This window comes from Parus major, chromosome 2 (assembly GCF_001522545.3).
Source record: "Parus major isolate Abel chromosome 2, Parus_major1.1, whole genome shotgun sequence".
NCBI lineage: Eukaryota > Metazoa > Chordata > Aves > Passeriformes > Paridae > Parus > Parus major.
In genome coordinates this window covers 52,602,189-52,619,824 of record NC_031769.1, presented here as the reverse complement: position 1 = coordinate 52,619,824, position 17,636 = coordinate 52,602,189, and the positions used below count along the sequence as shown (strand labels likewise).

The 17,636-nt window shown below is 40.4% G+C and overlaps 1 protein-coding gene across 2 annotated transcripts in view; it reads right to left on the bottom strand.

Moving 5' to 3' along the window:
- The window catches only part of GLI3 (GLI family zinc finger 3), a 207,140-nt gene that overhangs the window by 67,341 nt on the left and 122,163 nt on the right, over positions 1-17,636 (bottom strand). For both annotated transcript variants that reach the window (XM_015618985.1, XM_015618988.1), the window contains exons 5-6: positions 5,310-5,515; positions 298-444 (exon numbers count right to left, since the gene is read on the bottom strand). In XM_015618985.1, the coding sequence (XP_015474471.1) occupies positions 298-444; positions 5,310-5,515 (353 nt within the window). The remainder of the gene's footprint in view (positions 1-297; positions 445-5,309; positions 5,516-17,636) is intronic.

Below are 17,636 nucleotides of genomic sequence, written 5' to 3'. Positions count from 1 at the left end.
ATTGCAAATAGAAAAGGACATTTTCAAAAGCACTCAAGCCCTGCTAGAAGTAAAATTTATAACCTGTTTTCAGGAGCAGTCCTGCTCCTCTCCCTACTTTCATTCCAAGTTTACTTTTAGGCTTGACATAACCCTTGTGCATTTGGCAATCAATTCTCTGGCCCTCTAGCCTCATGAGGAGGCTTATGTTGACTCCCACTTCTCTATCAGCACAGAGGCCTTTCGGGTCAGACCATGAACAATCCACGTGGTTCCCTCTGTAGGAACCTTTCTACATTTCTAGAAAATATCACTCACTATCCATGGCATGAAGATATTCCATATGAAGAGCCCCGGCTCCTGCAGTGGCAGCTGAAGGAATGATGTCTGCATACGGGCTGCGCTGGCCTGCCAACAGAGCCATCTGATGATAATATTCAGCTGGACTGACGCCAGCATGTGGAGCTAGAAAAAACAACATAAAAGTACCATTAGTGACGTAAGATAAACAAGAAGGAAAGTTTTATCACATTGCCAGTTTCTCTGGCTATTAAAACAGCTTGTTTATTTTTTAATGTAATGCAGTGTCTGCAGTATGCCACCACTGGTCAGTATTTTTAACCAATGGTACTGTAAAGACACCATTCACTAAAACAGCTCGACATAAAATATTAATGAGCTTGGTGATCTCATATTTTTGTATTTATTATTAAGTGACTCAAAAAGTGACAGGCTGACAGCAATGGAAACTAGTATGATTTATTTAGTGACATAAAAAAGCAGGAAAACCTTCCTAGCATTTTATTCACATTTACCTCATCCCTGGCCCAAAGGAATTCGTCTCTAAGGTAACAGTGTGGCTGAACTTCCATAAGCATCAGGTATCTGGAGTCTCTACTTAGGGGGCTAGAAAATTCTCCCTCACCATGTCCCTCTCTGTCTTTTTTGCCTCTTGTTTGTGGAGCAAAGAGCATGATTCCAGGACAAATAATAACTGTCCACAGACAACACAGGGTCATTTTTTTATGAGGACAGACTGTAGTCAATAAATGTGACCATCCCATCCTTCAAAGTTCAAGTATAAATATGCTTGACACACAAGCCTGTTTGCAGAGTCAAAACTACAGACTGAACAGATGCTACATCAGTGAGGTTATCGTGATACAGTCTTCTGATAATGATTTGTATTAGCTGCTGTCTCACGTAAAAATAATGGGAGAGCTTCCTGTTCCCCTCCAATTTTCAATCAGGCCTCCAACTAATGGGAAACCCTGGAAAAATACAAAAATTGCCATCACTTTAAGATCACCTCCTCTCAGCAGGCTTCAGGTGCTACCGAAGGTAGAGGACCATTTCACAAACTTGTTTAAGACATAAAATAAGCTGGGCTCCTTCTCCTTGATCCTGACCCTGAGCTGCCATGAAACCTGAGGTGAACAGCCCTTCTCTCTGGTCTCTCCCTGTCCCACCTGCAAAACAGTTTACACTCTGGTCACCCCAAGATGGTATGCAAGCTTGCCTAAAACACTTAGGGCTCCTTAGGTTAATGAGCTGCACCCCAAACTGGTATACCAGATCATTTTTATATTCTTTCATATAATTTGATTTCTTTAATCTCAGCAGTGGAATCTAGAATGAAAACAAAATTTTAGGCTGAAATTCTTTGAATATTGTTACCTCCACAGAGCTAGTAAAAAGGTAATTTACATTTTCATTAGAAAAGCTGATCCTAAATGTAAACCTTATAAACAAAGAATCAAGATTTACACTTTTAATTTTCTTTTGAACATAAACAAGGCATTGGAATTTGGAGAAAAGTTTATTCAGCAAAAGATTACTGAAGTAATATACTGAAGTGTATAATCTGCCTTTATTACTACGAAATAAAATGAAAGAATGTGCTTTTGATGTTAAAATGTTAAATATAACATATAAGAAAGGGTTTTGAAAAAGAGAAGTAAGTCAAACAGGAATAGAAATGGCATAAAAATGAGCTGAGAAAAATGTAAAGTTGCTGGTATTTTTTCCAAATTACAAATTGATTTCACAATTAAATACCATCTTTCCACTTTCTGTGAAATGGTAAAGAAATTATTCAGACCAAATTTTCAAAGATGGGTAACTTACACTGAATCACTGATTTTAAAGTTTTACAGTAGTAGGCAACTGTGGTATATTTCCAGACAGACTGAAAATACTTCCTGAGCTTTCTGACATAAGTGTCTGGGTTAACTAATAATAACATTGGCTGCAAACTTTAAAATTAACCGCTGCAGAAAACATAGTGAACACATAACTGCATTACTAAATGTCCCATATGCCAAGAAATGCTCTGGTGCTCTTATAAGATTATTCCTTACTACCTCCCTCAAACATAAAAAATTAGCCTACTAAATGATGTATTGTGTGAAGGGTAAATGAAAGATAAACAGGAAGATCCACAACCCTGAATTTTTTCCTGTTTATTCCCGGGTAGTTTCAGCTTTTTTCCAGTTTTTCCAAAAGCAGAGGCATTTGCTTCGGCACCGAGGCACAGCTGAGCTTCATTTGAGCACTGTCCTCTGCACACAGCAACAACTCCATCCTTACCCCTGCTCCAAATCCTTGGAAAAGTCCTCAGCCACCCCTGACCCACCAAATCTGCTGTCTAAGGAGAAGTGACAAGAGTTATGTTCCAGATGGTTTTGGCTCCTGGCCATCCCTAGATCTGTGAGCTGACAGACTGAGCCCAATAGTACACTGATGTAATTATCTAACTCTCCTAAAGCAATTAGGGTAGCAAGAGAAATCTCGCTATGGCTTTCAGAAGAATGGTAAGAACTTACAAGTTTTCACAGCTCAAATGCTGTATCACTTAAGCCATGGTGTTCATCATGTTATTAGCATGTTATGTGCATGTACCCCTTTAAACCACAGAAGTGTTTCATTGGCATTCTAGAACAGCTCAAGCCATGATTCAGATTCTCTGATCCCAGGAACCCCCATCCAAAAGAGGCATTTCATTGTATCCCTGATGGATCATACAACACACTATGGATTCCAGGGAACAAACCTGCAGCTTTTCAACATGTTGTTTGACTGAGATACCTTCAATGCCTCAATCAAGTGACTATATTGTCATTGGATGCTGCACAACACCAGGGCTGTGGTAACTGATCGAAGATGAGCTGTGAGCCTACAGGAAGTGTGAAGTAACATGTATTTGTTTAAAACCTGAAGAGACATTCTTAAACTAGTAAGTTTAGCATGCACTTATGACAGATTAAGGCTGTGTACACAGTCAGGAGTCAAAGCTCAGGGGATGAGCATTAAGACAGACTGTATTCAGCTGTACTGTCCACACCTGAGTGTCTCATGCCATCTGAAAGCCTGGGAGTGTCCAAGCTACAAAGGCTGGCAGGAGAAAACTGTCTTTCTGAGGTGGCAGGTGAAGTTGAGGCAGGGTATTTCACAGTCCTGAACTGACACCAAGCACCTGCACTGTATGCAGATGAACCTTAGCACCTTCATAATTATGATGGAGCTCCAGACTCAGCTGCTAACACGCCAAGTGTCCATTTGCTGGGGAACTGAATAGTTCCTTGAGGCTTCACTACCTACAACTCACTGGACTACAGTGGCAGAACAACACAGCAGGATCACACATTTCTGTACTGTAGACATCTACATTTAGGTGCCAGAATCTGAAACCAAATTCTACCCTGTGACATCTCTGGATGTTTCTGAAGTGTCAGTTGGGTGCTGGGTCAGAGAACGCTATGTGCCTACTTCTTTGCAAGTGAATTCAGGGTGGTACACCTAAGACCACAACTGTATACAGTTTAATGTAATAGGTGGTGATAGGTGGTTTCCTTCACACCTACCTTCATGTGCCACTGGAACATACCTTAAGCATAAGTGAAATTCTGCAGGAATGGGACCAGGGGAGTATTGAAGACGGCGAGGTATTCTGCATATTAGCTCTTGTGAAAAAGCCTGAATGTACACTGCAAGAATTTTCCCAATATATGCCATTACATTATAGCTCTGTCATTTCTGTCCTGTATCTAAAGCTCCAAAGCACCTGAAGTCAAAACTTGTCTTTCTGACCACTCAAATTTATTTTTTTTTCAAAGTGTTTTTTTAATACCTCTGCTAAAACAAAAAGGGTAGAATTAGCAAGAATTCATGCAACACCCTAAGTGCTGCTAGGAAAGCCCTATGTGAAAGCCATATACCTTGACTGACAATAGGTCATTAAAATTTATTCTCATAAGAATATGTGCCCATAACTAATGGATTAACTGTAAAGGTATATATTCTTATAAGCGAGGATTAATTAGTTATCCGTTTGGATAGGGTGCACCGCTCATTTTTCAAATTCAGCTAAAGGCAGTTTAACTCTGGTAAGTTTCTGAATTCAATGGGAAGATCTTTCCCATTGTTAAAGTACCAGTTTAATTACCTTTCTCTACATAGTTGATTCTGAATATGTTGTATTTTGGTTCCCTTCAGCAAATGCTACAATTTTGAAATGTCAAACTGCTTATGTTTACCCACTATTGAAAAACTTAGAATTAACAAGACAGCCTTTTTTTTTGCAACTCTGTTGATGGCTCACTTTGGTAAAACTCCCACTGAAATGAATAGGAAATGTGCTAGAGTAATGACAAGACTGATCACAGGAGTTCACTTCAGCCCAAATAGCCTGAAAAGTAAAAGCCATGGTCACACCAAGACCTAAAGCACTGAATTTCAAGTATACTGCCCCATTTAGATTAAAAGGGACAATCTTGATCAACAGTCATTTCTACGTAAGCATCATTTTATTTGCCCATGTTGTTGTCTAGGATAAACTGAAATAATTCTACATAACTTTAATAAAACTATTGACTAAATGCAACTAGTCAGTGTATGTTTTATATGATTGAAAAATACTATTTCAATTAACAAGGCTTTTGTGCCTGAAGAATTCCATGGTTATACACTGACATGCACTCATGAAGAATCTGACTAAATTCAGTGCGGATACAATGGATTTTTGGGAGATCAGAATTACACCCCATGTCAGCCCCACAAACAAAAGATATCACAAGACATACACCACCCTTCCAGTATAAATTTTGAATGAGGCAGCTTTTTTTTATTCCTCTTCTCCCTGAAGTTTCAACATTTGTGAGATGTACAAATGAGCCATGATCGGCTGATGAAGTATTGAAACATTTATGACATAATGAATATGTCTGACAAACCTGGTGAAGCTGCTTTGAACAAGGGGGAAAAATGTTGACAAGATTAATATAACTTAAGTTGCTACAATGACAGAAAACAGGAAGCCTGTCTTAACCCACCGTCTGTTGGGCTGAGTCCACGGGCTGCCGAGATCATGGAGAGGGACGGGCTGCTGTGCAGGGACCTGATGTAGTCCATGTAGGGGTTAATGTATGGGTGAGGGGTGCTGAAGGGAGACTCTGATGTTGCAGCAGGATTTCGGTGCGGGGAAATTCTAAGGAATGGAAGCTCTGAGTATGTTGGGCTACTAGATAAGGCAGAAGGCCTGGAAGAAACAAAAGGAAGAAAAACAAAACCAGCCAGGTTATCTATACAATAAAAAAAAATACTATAAAGGTAACACACTTGTTTTTTGAAGAGTAACAACTAGGTTGCACATGTACTAAAGTCAACTGCCTGGAAAGAAAAAGGATGGGAAATTAATTCTTCTCTGTCTCCGTTATTAGTAACATTTCTCCGACAAATTTTAACGTGATTTTATATTTGGTTTAATCTTTACACCCCTCAATACCCTTTCCTCAAAGAGTTAAGGAGAAAACCACTTCAATTAGTGCAAAATAAGTACACTATATTACATAGTGATTCTTACTGCAATATGAAATTCATACTGAGATTCAGAATAATTTATATCTTCAAAACCATGTGGCTACTGAAAAAGGAGCTTTGACAGCCACACTGCACCCATGCCCATCATATGCCAGCTTACTCTTTCTGAGAGTGCACGATAGCATGTTTATACAAAAATCGCTTCAGGAGTCCCAAACTTTGTAAGCCATTAAGACAGATGGGTCCTTTGGAGCATTTTTTTTTTTGTTGCTGTCCTTTCCCTTTGTGAAAAATTCACAAAACTTGGTGGCAGAGGAAGAAAGATTGCTGTGTATGTGTGTTTTTAGTATGGCACAGTGACCAATGTGTTTTAACAAGACCCTTTAATTAACTACATCATTTTTGTGAAGGGAAAGCTTGGTGCCCCACTCATGCTATGTGTGATGAACCAAGGCTGAAAGCTGAGTTTACAGCTGACAAAAGATAAATAACCCGCCATAACTCTCCCCATCATCCCACCCTGTCGATACAACAGTGTCTGGGCTCTGCTTGGAGACTTTTCTCTCACAGCATCCCATCACCAAAGGCACTGGAAGAAGTTCAAATTTCATCAGAAGGGGTTGGAGTGCCTGCCCTTGCCAACCTGCTCTTTGGCAAAAGACAATGATTAAGTCTGTCATGCATTTTCTGTAGTCCAACTGGCTGACCTGAACTAAATGCCTTTTTGTCCCTGTTTTTCCAATTAATTTAGCATATATACAGCACAGACACAGGCAGCAGCTGTGAGAGCAGTGAGGGCAGCCTGTTCCTTTGATGCTGTTGGCTTACAAAGAGTAATCAAACAAGAAATGTATTTTTTCCCCTTTAACATACACGTATCATGATCAATGGAGGTAGTTGTCATCACCTAAAAGGCCAACAGAACATAATCTTACATAGGAGCCAATTCTGCCCTGCCATCAGCTCGGAAATGCTAGCATATGAGTGGGACAGTGATCAAAGTCATGAATTCCTAACATGACGCCAGCTTCCCTGCCACTAAATCCGTGAGGGCTTGTAAAATCTGAGGAATGAAGACTTCTGATGTGTTTTTCTCCCTCTTTTCCCTTCCCTATTTGACCTTTTTTGTGTTTCTTGCCCTCCAACAGCTTTCTGCAAGGTAAGCCTGTTCAGCCTTCCTGTATGAAAATACCTCCTCCTAAAAGCTTTTTAGAGATCTGCATTTTGTGCTAGCAGCAGGTACCAACAGTGCAGTTATTCCTCTGGCACCCAAGAAAGTGACCCACATAAAGCTAAGCCACTCACTAGCATGCCTTCACCATATCTGAAATACACTGAGAACCTGAAACCAGAAGCCAGCCACTTTCCACCACTGTGCAAACCAGACATCTCCTTTCCTAAAAGAACTTTTTGTCTGCACGGTTCTAAAGTACCTTTGTTTCACAGTGGAAGTGCATCTTTTATCTCGGTACTATAGAACCCCATCAGACATGAAATATTCGCTGTCTCCTGATTCCCTATGAGGCCAAGTTTGGTGGGCAAGAGCTTTAAAAATCATGGTCATGTAGAAAGCAAAAGTACTACAGCTGGGTATCACATTACAGAGTGAATTTCCTATCCTGGCAGTGAGGAAAATACAGTAGTACAGCAAATCTAATACAAGAGTAACAAAGAAACTAAGTTCAGATGTCATTTTACAAGTGATTCTTTTTAAGTGTGATCCCAACTCACAGTCAGAAACACGAAGAGCACACAGGCAGGCTGGGACCCTAGCCTTATCTGGTGCATACTGAACAGAAAACTCTTTAAATGCTTATGCAAGAAGGCTGAAAGTCTGTATCGGCCTCAGTGATTCACTCTCCAGCTGGCCAACAGCCAAATGCTGCCGCAGGAGCAAGATTAAGAGCCAGGCTGTCAGCTTCTCCCTCCAGATCCAACAAGAGCCATTCAAGGACACCAGGACTCAGCTCTTCTCCTCAGCCCTGCCTCTTTCTCCTCTTCTGAGCTCCTCAGTTTTCCTAGGAGTCGACGCAAAGGACACTGACCTGGGTAACATCAGCCAACAGCAGGCATATAAACAGTATTATCTGAGGCAGAAATAAGGAGTCATCAGATTCCACAAAGAATTCCCAGCTCTGTACTCTGGTGTTTCCTAATTTCACTCAAGCATCTGATTTTAACATGCTGCTAACTACTGTGCTCACTTTCAGTCTCGAGTTCTCTCACTACTCTGTGTTCCCAGATCCTCCTTTCCCTACATACCCGTTTTCCCTCATGGCCTCTTCATCTGCTCTTAGTCCCACAATTTGAGTCACCCTGATTTATCCCAATAAATGTCACATATCCTTCCTTTCCCTCTGTGATTAAATTTCACTGCGAGCATCTTCCACAAGTATTAACTCCCTCCTTCAAACTAAAATGCAGCTTTTACAAAGGGTGCTGCCTAACACCCTTACTGTTGCTTTGCAGCCTAATTGTGCACCAATAAGGAATGACTTCTGTCCTGTTAACAGCAAACATTACAGCCCAGGAGTGGCTCTGCAGATACTCATTCAGTGACAAACCAAATCTCCAGATGTGAGTGGTAATCCATCCCTATCATTTTTATTTCACATGTATAGGATAATATAATGGTTTGGATTGGAAGGTACCTTTACCAGTCATCTAGTCCAATCCTGCTGTCATGAGCTGGGAAAGAAGCTGGGGACCCTCCTTCAGACTCAGGACCCTTGAGCCCAGCATCTTGAAACCTAGCCGTGTATCCTTTGGAATGGTGTTCTTCCTTGGGTCTGAGGCTACCCCACGGGATGCAATGAGGCTTCAGCATGAGAAGAGGCAGGGAGATTTCCAGTGATACTGCTTGATAGTCTATGCCTCACCTCTAAACCATGGGAAGGTAGAACTTGTCCTGCATATTCTTCTGTGCAGAGGTTCTTCTGTTATACAACATATCCAGACTACTTAAGGGAGGGAGCAAAGCAGATATATGCTCTTTTCTGAATCAGGACCTCTGTGTCTACTTCTAGGGACCTTGCAAACTGAATTCAAATTTGATACAAAGCTGATCACAGTTTCAAGACACAGCTGAAAGTCTCTATGTTTGTGGGTAAAAGAGATCCTGTGGCTGTGTTTCACCCCTGATTTTTATTCTGGCACATTAGGATGATTTTATTATTTTCTCAGGAACCTTGATTGTATCTACAACTCTGATGTAAATGAGAAGGAACAGAGAACAGGGCTAGCTGTGAAGGCATCTCCTTCTTTCTGTCTAGAAGGCCTTCCTGTTCACTGCTAAGGTGTTGAAATACCCTGAGTGCAACCCAGCTTCCATAACTAACACAGGACTTCCCACTCCCCCCACCCATATCCAGCCTGTCAGCTTCTTCCTGTCCCAACTCTGATGCTCTGGGGAATCTCAGCTCCTCAGCTCACAAATGGCACACACATGCTGAGGCAGGGAGATCAACATAAGGGCAAACAGGTGTATTATTTCCTATTAGTCATGACACTATTTTGATGAATTGTTGCAGAGGTGTCTGCACAGTCTTAAAAGCTTACATAGTCACACCAGTACAGCAGCTGTGAACAGCACCAGTTGTAGGGCAAATCACAGTATGTGTGAAGCTGCTTTTTAAAAAAATGGGTTCTCTTCTGACCACTACTGAACCACAGGTGAGCTATCTGTAGGATTTCAGTTATTACTCATGAAAACGGTGTGTCATTTTGTTTTGTTGCTTACAGCTGCAATAGATGAACTCTGCACAAGAAGACTAGCAGCAGGGCTGGATTTTAACCACAAAAACTGAATCAAATGAAACTCCCTTTTCAACCCATACAGCCCTTTTTTCACTGGTGAAGGAAGATCATGGGAATCTGAGAGTTGATGAGGCAAGCATGAGCAAGTTATACATATTTCAGAATGATCTGCATGCACAGATCATTACTTAGGTATTATCTCAAAAGGATCACACATTCTTTCCATCAGCAGAAAAAAAATTAGATACAGGGACTCCTACCACATACTTTAGGCTGCTTTTTGAACTTAAGCATTAGCCAGTTTTACAAAGAGAAAGATGGGATTGCCCAAATTCGTATCCTATCCCTTTCTTTGGTACTAATGGAACAGCTAACTTGAGGTGAAATATTGCTGTCTGGCTATGACTAGAGGAGAAAGTTCCTGGGTAGGTGAGCCAGCACAGAGCTTGTTGACTGTGGGTCCTTTCAACCACCCTCTCAGTGCTCTACTGATGGGATTAGAGGATCAGCCCAAAGTCCATGAAACTATCTTATGTGGATTCATGCCCATAACTGAGTAAGGAATTGAGGAGGAGGGGACAGAAAGAAAAGAGACCCAGTTCAGGGTGCTGGGGAGCAGCAAAGGGCAGCTGCTCCCTAAGAAAAGGCAAGCCAGGAGCCAATCACAGGCAATGCACTCCATGCCACCAGATCTGAGTGACCAGGGCCAGGTGCTAACACAATCAATCAGCAATCTGAGACGAGGCAAAGTGACAAATCAGGTCTGGGTTGGACCAGTCAAGTGCAGAAGGTGACAGGGACAAAGACAGGTCAAAGACAAGCTACACCATGGTTCTGAGGGCTCTATGCAGAACAGCTCCACACAGCGCAGATCCTGAGCTCAGCCAGGAGCAGGACCAGAAATGTGCACTACTTATACCACAGGTCAGGCAGCTCATCTAAAAAGGAGTTCCTGGATGCATGAGGTGCTGGTAGAGGTCTCCAGTGAGGCCACTCAAGACAACTACAGCCAATTAGTAGCCTCAGGATACTTATTTGCTTTGGAGTGCTTGAACTGTTTTAATACACACCAAAACAACAATACAGTGAAAACTGTCCCTGTTCCTCTATCTCTTGCAACAGTGAAAACTACAGGAGGCTGCTGGGCATAGTACAACCCCCACACTTGTCACAGGCATTCTTCGATAGCAACGTTTTCTGGAAGCAGATGTAAAGCCACTCAGAACTGCCACTAAGGTCTGCGCCATAGGAAAATCTGGACTACTGTTTTGAGGTTGGTTTGGTGTTAGAGATCTCTCATAAATAGTTTCCAAATAACTTTAAGCTGAGCTTGAACAAAAACCTCTTCTAAGCACATCCTATCTTAAAAAAAAAAAAAAAAATCACGGTGATTTAAGCTCTTTCTGATTTTAAAGGAAACTATAACTCCAGGACTGGAAATCTTAATGCCAAGTTTTGTCCTGATAAAATTTTAAATGGCTCTTTTATGAATCTGTTGAAAAATACATTTATATTGAAAACAGCAAGTGATCCTTAACTATAACATTGTAAATATGACACTGAGCTGAGGTTACAGATGGAACAATAATCTATCTCACAGAACAAAGCTTGTCAACGAAGTGGGATGAAATATTGTAACATAACCTAATTTATTATTGCCTTTTCATCCATCTTGTTATATTATGAACGTGTCAAAGTTCAAACCTCGATATTTAATCATTTAACAGTACGTTATTCAATGCTGGAGCAAGCATTGATGGCATAACTCTCATACCAATGATATCCACACTGTTTCTCTGATACCTGTTCAATTTGGTCTTGCCTGGAGAATTGAAAAATATTAAACTCATTACACTGCCTATGATACTTTTATCTTTTTCTCTTTTTTTTCTGCAGTAATCTTCTGATGTCTGCCTAAAAAACATTAACACTCATTTCTGGTAGAACCTGGAAGATGGACAAACAAGGACTTTCTTGGTATGTGGTGACTCCTATCCTAAAGCACATGGCTCAATTCCTTTGGTAATATCTCCCATGTTAAGTTTCTGTTGTTTACTTAATACCATAGTTGTTTGTACAGACTGACCCTTCAGCACCAGCAGACAACTGACTGATAAAAGGTTTTTATATTAACAAAGTTGAGATCTGAGATTTCAATGTAAGGAGATTGAGGGCAACACTGAGCATTTTTAAAATGCAAAAAGGACTAAAAACATTCCTTTTTTCTCTTCTCATTGAATTGGTAAACAATCACACCTATATACTACGGGTAATCAGTAATATAATTTTTAATACCTATTTTCTTCCCAGCTCCAAAGAGGCACTTCATTCTCCTAGAATCACTCACGGCATCAAAGCTGCTGTACCACATTCTTGGACTACAGAAAACTAAGCCAGTTATTATGAACATTTACAGAATTATTTGAACACACAGGAATGCCAGAGCACACTTCATATAAAACAGCTCAAGTGCTGCAAAAGAGTAAGCACTGTAACTTAATAACTATATTTTCTTAATGGTGGAAATGAAGAAAAAGGAGAACATGAGCATGTTTTTTAAGTCCTAATACAAAAAACTCCTCTTGATTTCCTGTATTATTTTCCATGTTCCAACATCTAGTGAGTTTGCTCACTTTTCCTCCAAAATTCACACTGGGACTGTAGTCAGCATAGGGAAGCAAGTCACAGAATCTGATTTGGTAACAATCTCTCATTCAATAGATACATGTTCAAATAAATCATGAGTGGGCCTATGCCTATATAGTTCACACAGAAGCTAGATCAGGGTTTAAGGTAGACAGACTCTGATTTGGTTTTGATCATTTATCTGCTGTCCACCTTGTACAAGTTTGTTGTCTCCCTGATCTTCCCCCATCTTTGAAACTGTGGTAAAGCACAGTATTACAGTATTACAGTAGGGAGGTCATATCAAGACTTCCAATGTTATGAATATTTTCTCACTGAGGCAAGGACAGTGCCCCTTACAAAATGTGTGCAGTTCTGGTATGTAAAATCTTAGAATATACAAATAACCTCACCTAGGGTTAGAATAAAAAGTTTCTCCCACATAAAGTTAAAAGGCATCATAGCAAGGAAAAAAAAAAAGACACAAATGACTGTACAAGAGATGTTCATGGTTCAGGAAATGTGCACGACAATTAGGCAATGACCGACAGCAAAAGAATATTACTCCGGTTCCCCTTTCCTTCTTTGGGAAGTGTTAACATTATGTAGTTACAGTTAAAAATTGACTACATTAATCAAGCACTAAATCCTTAGTCAGTGACTGTATTCCTATTTTTCAACTGACGGACTGCCTGAACATAGACCCCAGTTTTTTACATACACCGTCTGCTACTTATAAGACTTCATAAATAACCCAACCATCAGCTTGTGGATTTCCTCAAAAATAGCTTATGCCATGAAAAGCAATGAATATTCATTCTGTTGTTTAACAGAATGCTGTTTACATAAGGTCAGCTGTAACACTGGTGACCTTCAGCCCACAGAAACACCTGTACTGACTACAGCAAGCAACTGCTGCTTCTGGTGATACAGCCTTGACTTGGAGTATTGACATCATGCATTCCTTCAATGTGTATGCTGATACAGTTTCAACTGTTTAATCTTCCTTCATTATGAAAAACATAAATAAAACTATCTACTGACTCCCAGTATTTCTCAAGTCAAGTCTCCTTGCTCTCTTCCCCACATGCATCTCCCCACATCAACCTGCGTCTCCTTTTCCTCTTCCTTCCACCCGCCCACCACTGCTGCTGCCTCCTGGCACTGTTCTGAAACACTGTCCACTTGGCCTTTGCAATACACAGCATCCCAGCTTTCCTCTCCTTTCTCCAAATCCTTCCCAGGATCCTGGAAAGAAATCAGTGACTGGGGGAAGATTATATGGATTTTCTTGGCAATTTCTTTGCCTGTACAAAGGATGCAAACATACAGAAAAGTAACCAACAAAAACTACTCCCTGCAAATGCCACTTGCCCATTCTAGGCTTCTGCTGGAGGTTATCTGGCAAATTTTGTGGCAACTGTGTAAGCCTCCAAGTACCCAGCTGGTGCCTCTCCCAGGCAGAACATCTCTGCCTCTGACCACTTCATTGCCCAGTTTCAGGAAGCCAGAGCAAAGCTGTGAGGCTGTAAATGGGGCAAAGGCACATAACCCTGCTGAGGGAGAAGGGATAATCCCCAGGGCAAGGAAACAGCTGGGGCTGGTAAACCCTGAGGCCATCAGAGCTGACTCACCAGAGTTCATTTGCCAAAGAGGTCTGACTTCGAGCTCTTCCTGGCAGAGCTTCTTGTATTTGCACAACACTCAGCAGAGCTCTGATCCTGCACAGACACTGTTGGACACTGCAGTAATGTAAACAGTAAATAAAAGTAATGCTAACATGGGATTTCCATCGCTTGCTTCTGCTAGAGCCTTACCCAGGCACCACCTTATTTTGCTCAGCTTGCACTGAACCATAAGTAGAGTAATTATATATAAAATTACCTTATATCTTCATAGGACAGCCCAACCTCAGCACTGGTAAATTTTTCCTCCCCTGTCTTCAGCTGGTTCCAAGTTTACTGACTTGTAAATGTAATGCACTGACTTGTACATTAACATAAAGAGGATCATGTAGCAATGTTGCATTTGATGCAGAAATCATCATCATGAATATAAAACAGATGCATGGGACAAGAAAGTGTTATTTGAATAAGACTGACATGGACCTCCACACATTATTTCCTCTTCAAACTATGCTGTAGCACAAAGTGCAGCAGGAAAATCTAAAACCTCTACAGCCAACTCATTATCTATTGTCAGTATTAACAGACGGGGCAGCAAAATTACCAACTGCATTCCCACAGCAAACTTCTCTGCTCTGCAATTCTCTTCCGATGCTCTAGAGGTGGTCCCATTTGCTATTCAAATTTTAGACTCCTCTAGGCTACAGGCAGAGCCTGCCATCCTTTCCAGTGGTTAAGCAGAGGCACCATCATATGAGTATGTGGACATATATAAATCTGGACTGCATTAATGTACCCCTTTCTTGCCTCCCTTGCTGCTCCTCTCCTCTCTCAGAAAAAGTGGGTCAAAGGAGTGTCAGAAGCTTTCTCACACTTAATGCTGTTAAGTCAGCTAATTGAATAAACATTTGTTTAACATTTGCTCCTATTTCACTAATGCACTGTGAGAATGAGAAGAATTTTATTCCCCTTCTTCCCCATCCTCCCCCTTCCTCAGGAGTGCCACTAGCTGTTATCGCAGTGACTAATGTGCTGTATGTGGCCATTATAGTCCTCAACTCTGAAATTACACCCAGGATGAACGATAGGCTCTGCCTGTATGCTGATTGGAGTTGGATGATGATTGATTAGAAGAAAGTCAGACTACGTAGCCATGCAAAAAGAACTGCACTAAGCCACAAGCTTAAACACTAAAGAGCATTTCACCAGTGGCTTCAGAGCTATTAGATGTTTTCATATGAACAACGTTTCTCACATCCAGGTTTGCGCATTTTATCTTTATTCTTTCAAATACTGAAATTGGTTGGATAAGAGGGTTATATATTTATATATATATATATATATTTATATATATATATATTTATACACATTTCTAAGAGTAGCCTGAACTTTTAGAGGAAATTGAAGAGGCTTTGTGTCAAGTACAGCTAAATCCAGCCTTTCTATATCAAACCCCTGCTAGAAAATTACTGTGCAGATGATAAGGCTGAAAGATATAATAAAAAGTGACTCTACTCAATTTACACTGCAATATTGGTATGACTGAATATTTTTCATTCAGGTGACTGATAAAATCACTAAACTGTATTGCAGATAAATAAAGGAGGCTTCTGTCAAGAATAAACACCATTAATCATGAAGTCTCACCCTCTGAGTGGCTGTGCTATGCAACTGCACAAATGCACCATCACAAGTGGCATGTGACCCACTGCCTCCTTTCTTCCCCCAGCTCCCTGGTGATGCTGTCCTCTTAGGAAACTTTCCTGTTGCCTTTACAACATTTGGAAGCCCGGGAATGTCTTTTCTATTCAAGTTTATACACAACTGCAATTGAAATCTGAATTTCAGTGGCAATACATTCAGCTAAAAATTGAAGCCAGGAGACAAAGTGAAGCCATGCAGAAGGTGGCTGCATTGCTGTAAATCCAGCATTATAGTGAAAAGCCTGGTGAGAATGACACCTTATAATTCTAAAGCTGAAACCAGTAGGAAAATTTTGCCCCAAGCCTTCTTCCCATTTTCTTCCAAACCCACGCATTTTCTTACTGCTTTTATTACTTAGTTTTGCTATTTCCAAACAGGTGCTGTGTTTCTTTTTGCACGTACAAATACAAAATTTCTTAACATCATAAATCTACCTCAGTACAATGTACAGGTCTCCTTTCAAAAAAGCAACTTACATATTAAAAAATGGTCGTGAGCTGAAAGAAACTTACCCAGCAAAAGCACAGTCATACAAAAAGAAAAACAGACAACTTAGGTAACCTTTTTGTAACCTGCTTTAGAGCAAGTGATGATTCAATAGTGGCCATGTTATTAAGCCAGAATGAAGCAGTGCCCTACACACTAATGAGGTTAAAAAATGTAGTTAGGTCTTCATGTTAAAGGCACTTAGCAAGCAGCCTGCTTGGCAAAGACCAACTGTGTGTTGGAGCAGAGGACTAATCACACAGGCAGGAATCAAATCGACTGGAAGAATTAGGAGACTTGCGGCCCCGAGGAATGTAATTCATGCAGAAAAGCAGTTGTCAGAGCGAGGCCAGGGAACTGTGTGGGAAGAAAGCAAAATAAACAGCTCAACAAAGAAAACAAAGACGCTCAAATAGTGGCTTTTCTAATGCTTGAGTACACTGAAACTTCAGTGGGCACATATGACAAAAAACTCATCAAAGACGACCTCTATAAAAGCAATATACCGGTAAATAGTGAACTGGTTCAAAAACACTTAGAAAATGCCTGTAGGAGTTTAAAAATAAACTTGATGTCATTATGCAGGACAGAGAAAGTACACATATATACATGCATGCATGATTGGGAAAAGAAAAAAAGCAACCAAACGGTACAAAGCTAAGAGAGTTGAAATGGTTTCTACAATTACTCCTCATTTCTCCCTGCCATTCATAGATGAGAAGAGGATGCAGTCTGCATGCAAGGAGTGCTCCTGCCTGTGTGCAGCAACACTCTCCGTGGAAAAACAGCATTGCTAATTAGGATCCACTCCCACAGTGTGAGGACCAGATTACTGCATCCACCAGGGGGATTATCTGACCAGAAAGAAGAGCTTGAGGCTTGTCCTAAATCTCAAAAAAACTCATATGCAATTCATGGGAAGTTTTCCTCTTGACAGGTATGACCCATGACACTAAAATTAAATTTTTAAATCAACCGATATATGAATTTCACAAATACTTTGTTCTCTTGAAAAACAGTATTTTTAAATAATGTGTCATTACTGTCATAATTTAATGGCTTTTTTTCTTTATTTTTAGAGAATGAAGCTTTTATCGCTTTTAATATTTTGGAACCTTTCTCCTCAACTCATTCATTCACTTATGATTTTTCTAAACTCTCCCTGCCTCAAACTCAAGAACAAGTTTTTGCACACCATTGTTCCAGCAAATTTTAGCTTCTCTTCTTCCCTTAACTCCCTCCTCCCATTAAGGCAGGTGCTCCTTCTCCTGGAAAAGCACCAAAAATGCTTCTCACATTACCTCAAGTGAACACTGTCCTCAGCGTCTGTTCTGTAATGCTAAGAAACACTCTCTTCCCAAATTCAAAACCAAACCAAAACAAACCCTTTAATTTCCAGTACCTACTCTAAGTCATGATCATAATATTACAAAACTAGGATATGGGAAGGAAGGAAAACTTGTCTTTAATTCTTTTATATAATAAAATAAAAACTTCACTGTTTAAAACAGAAACAAGTTGGAATAACAAAAGAGAAATTCAGGGACTGAGTATTTCTCCTATTATACTTGCTACCCGTATTTGATTGTGAAGGGAACATTTGACTAAAATTCTAACTTTACAGGACTACAGTCCTGACAAACC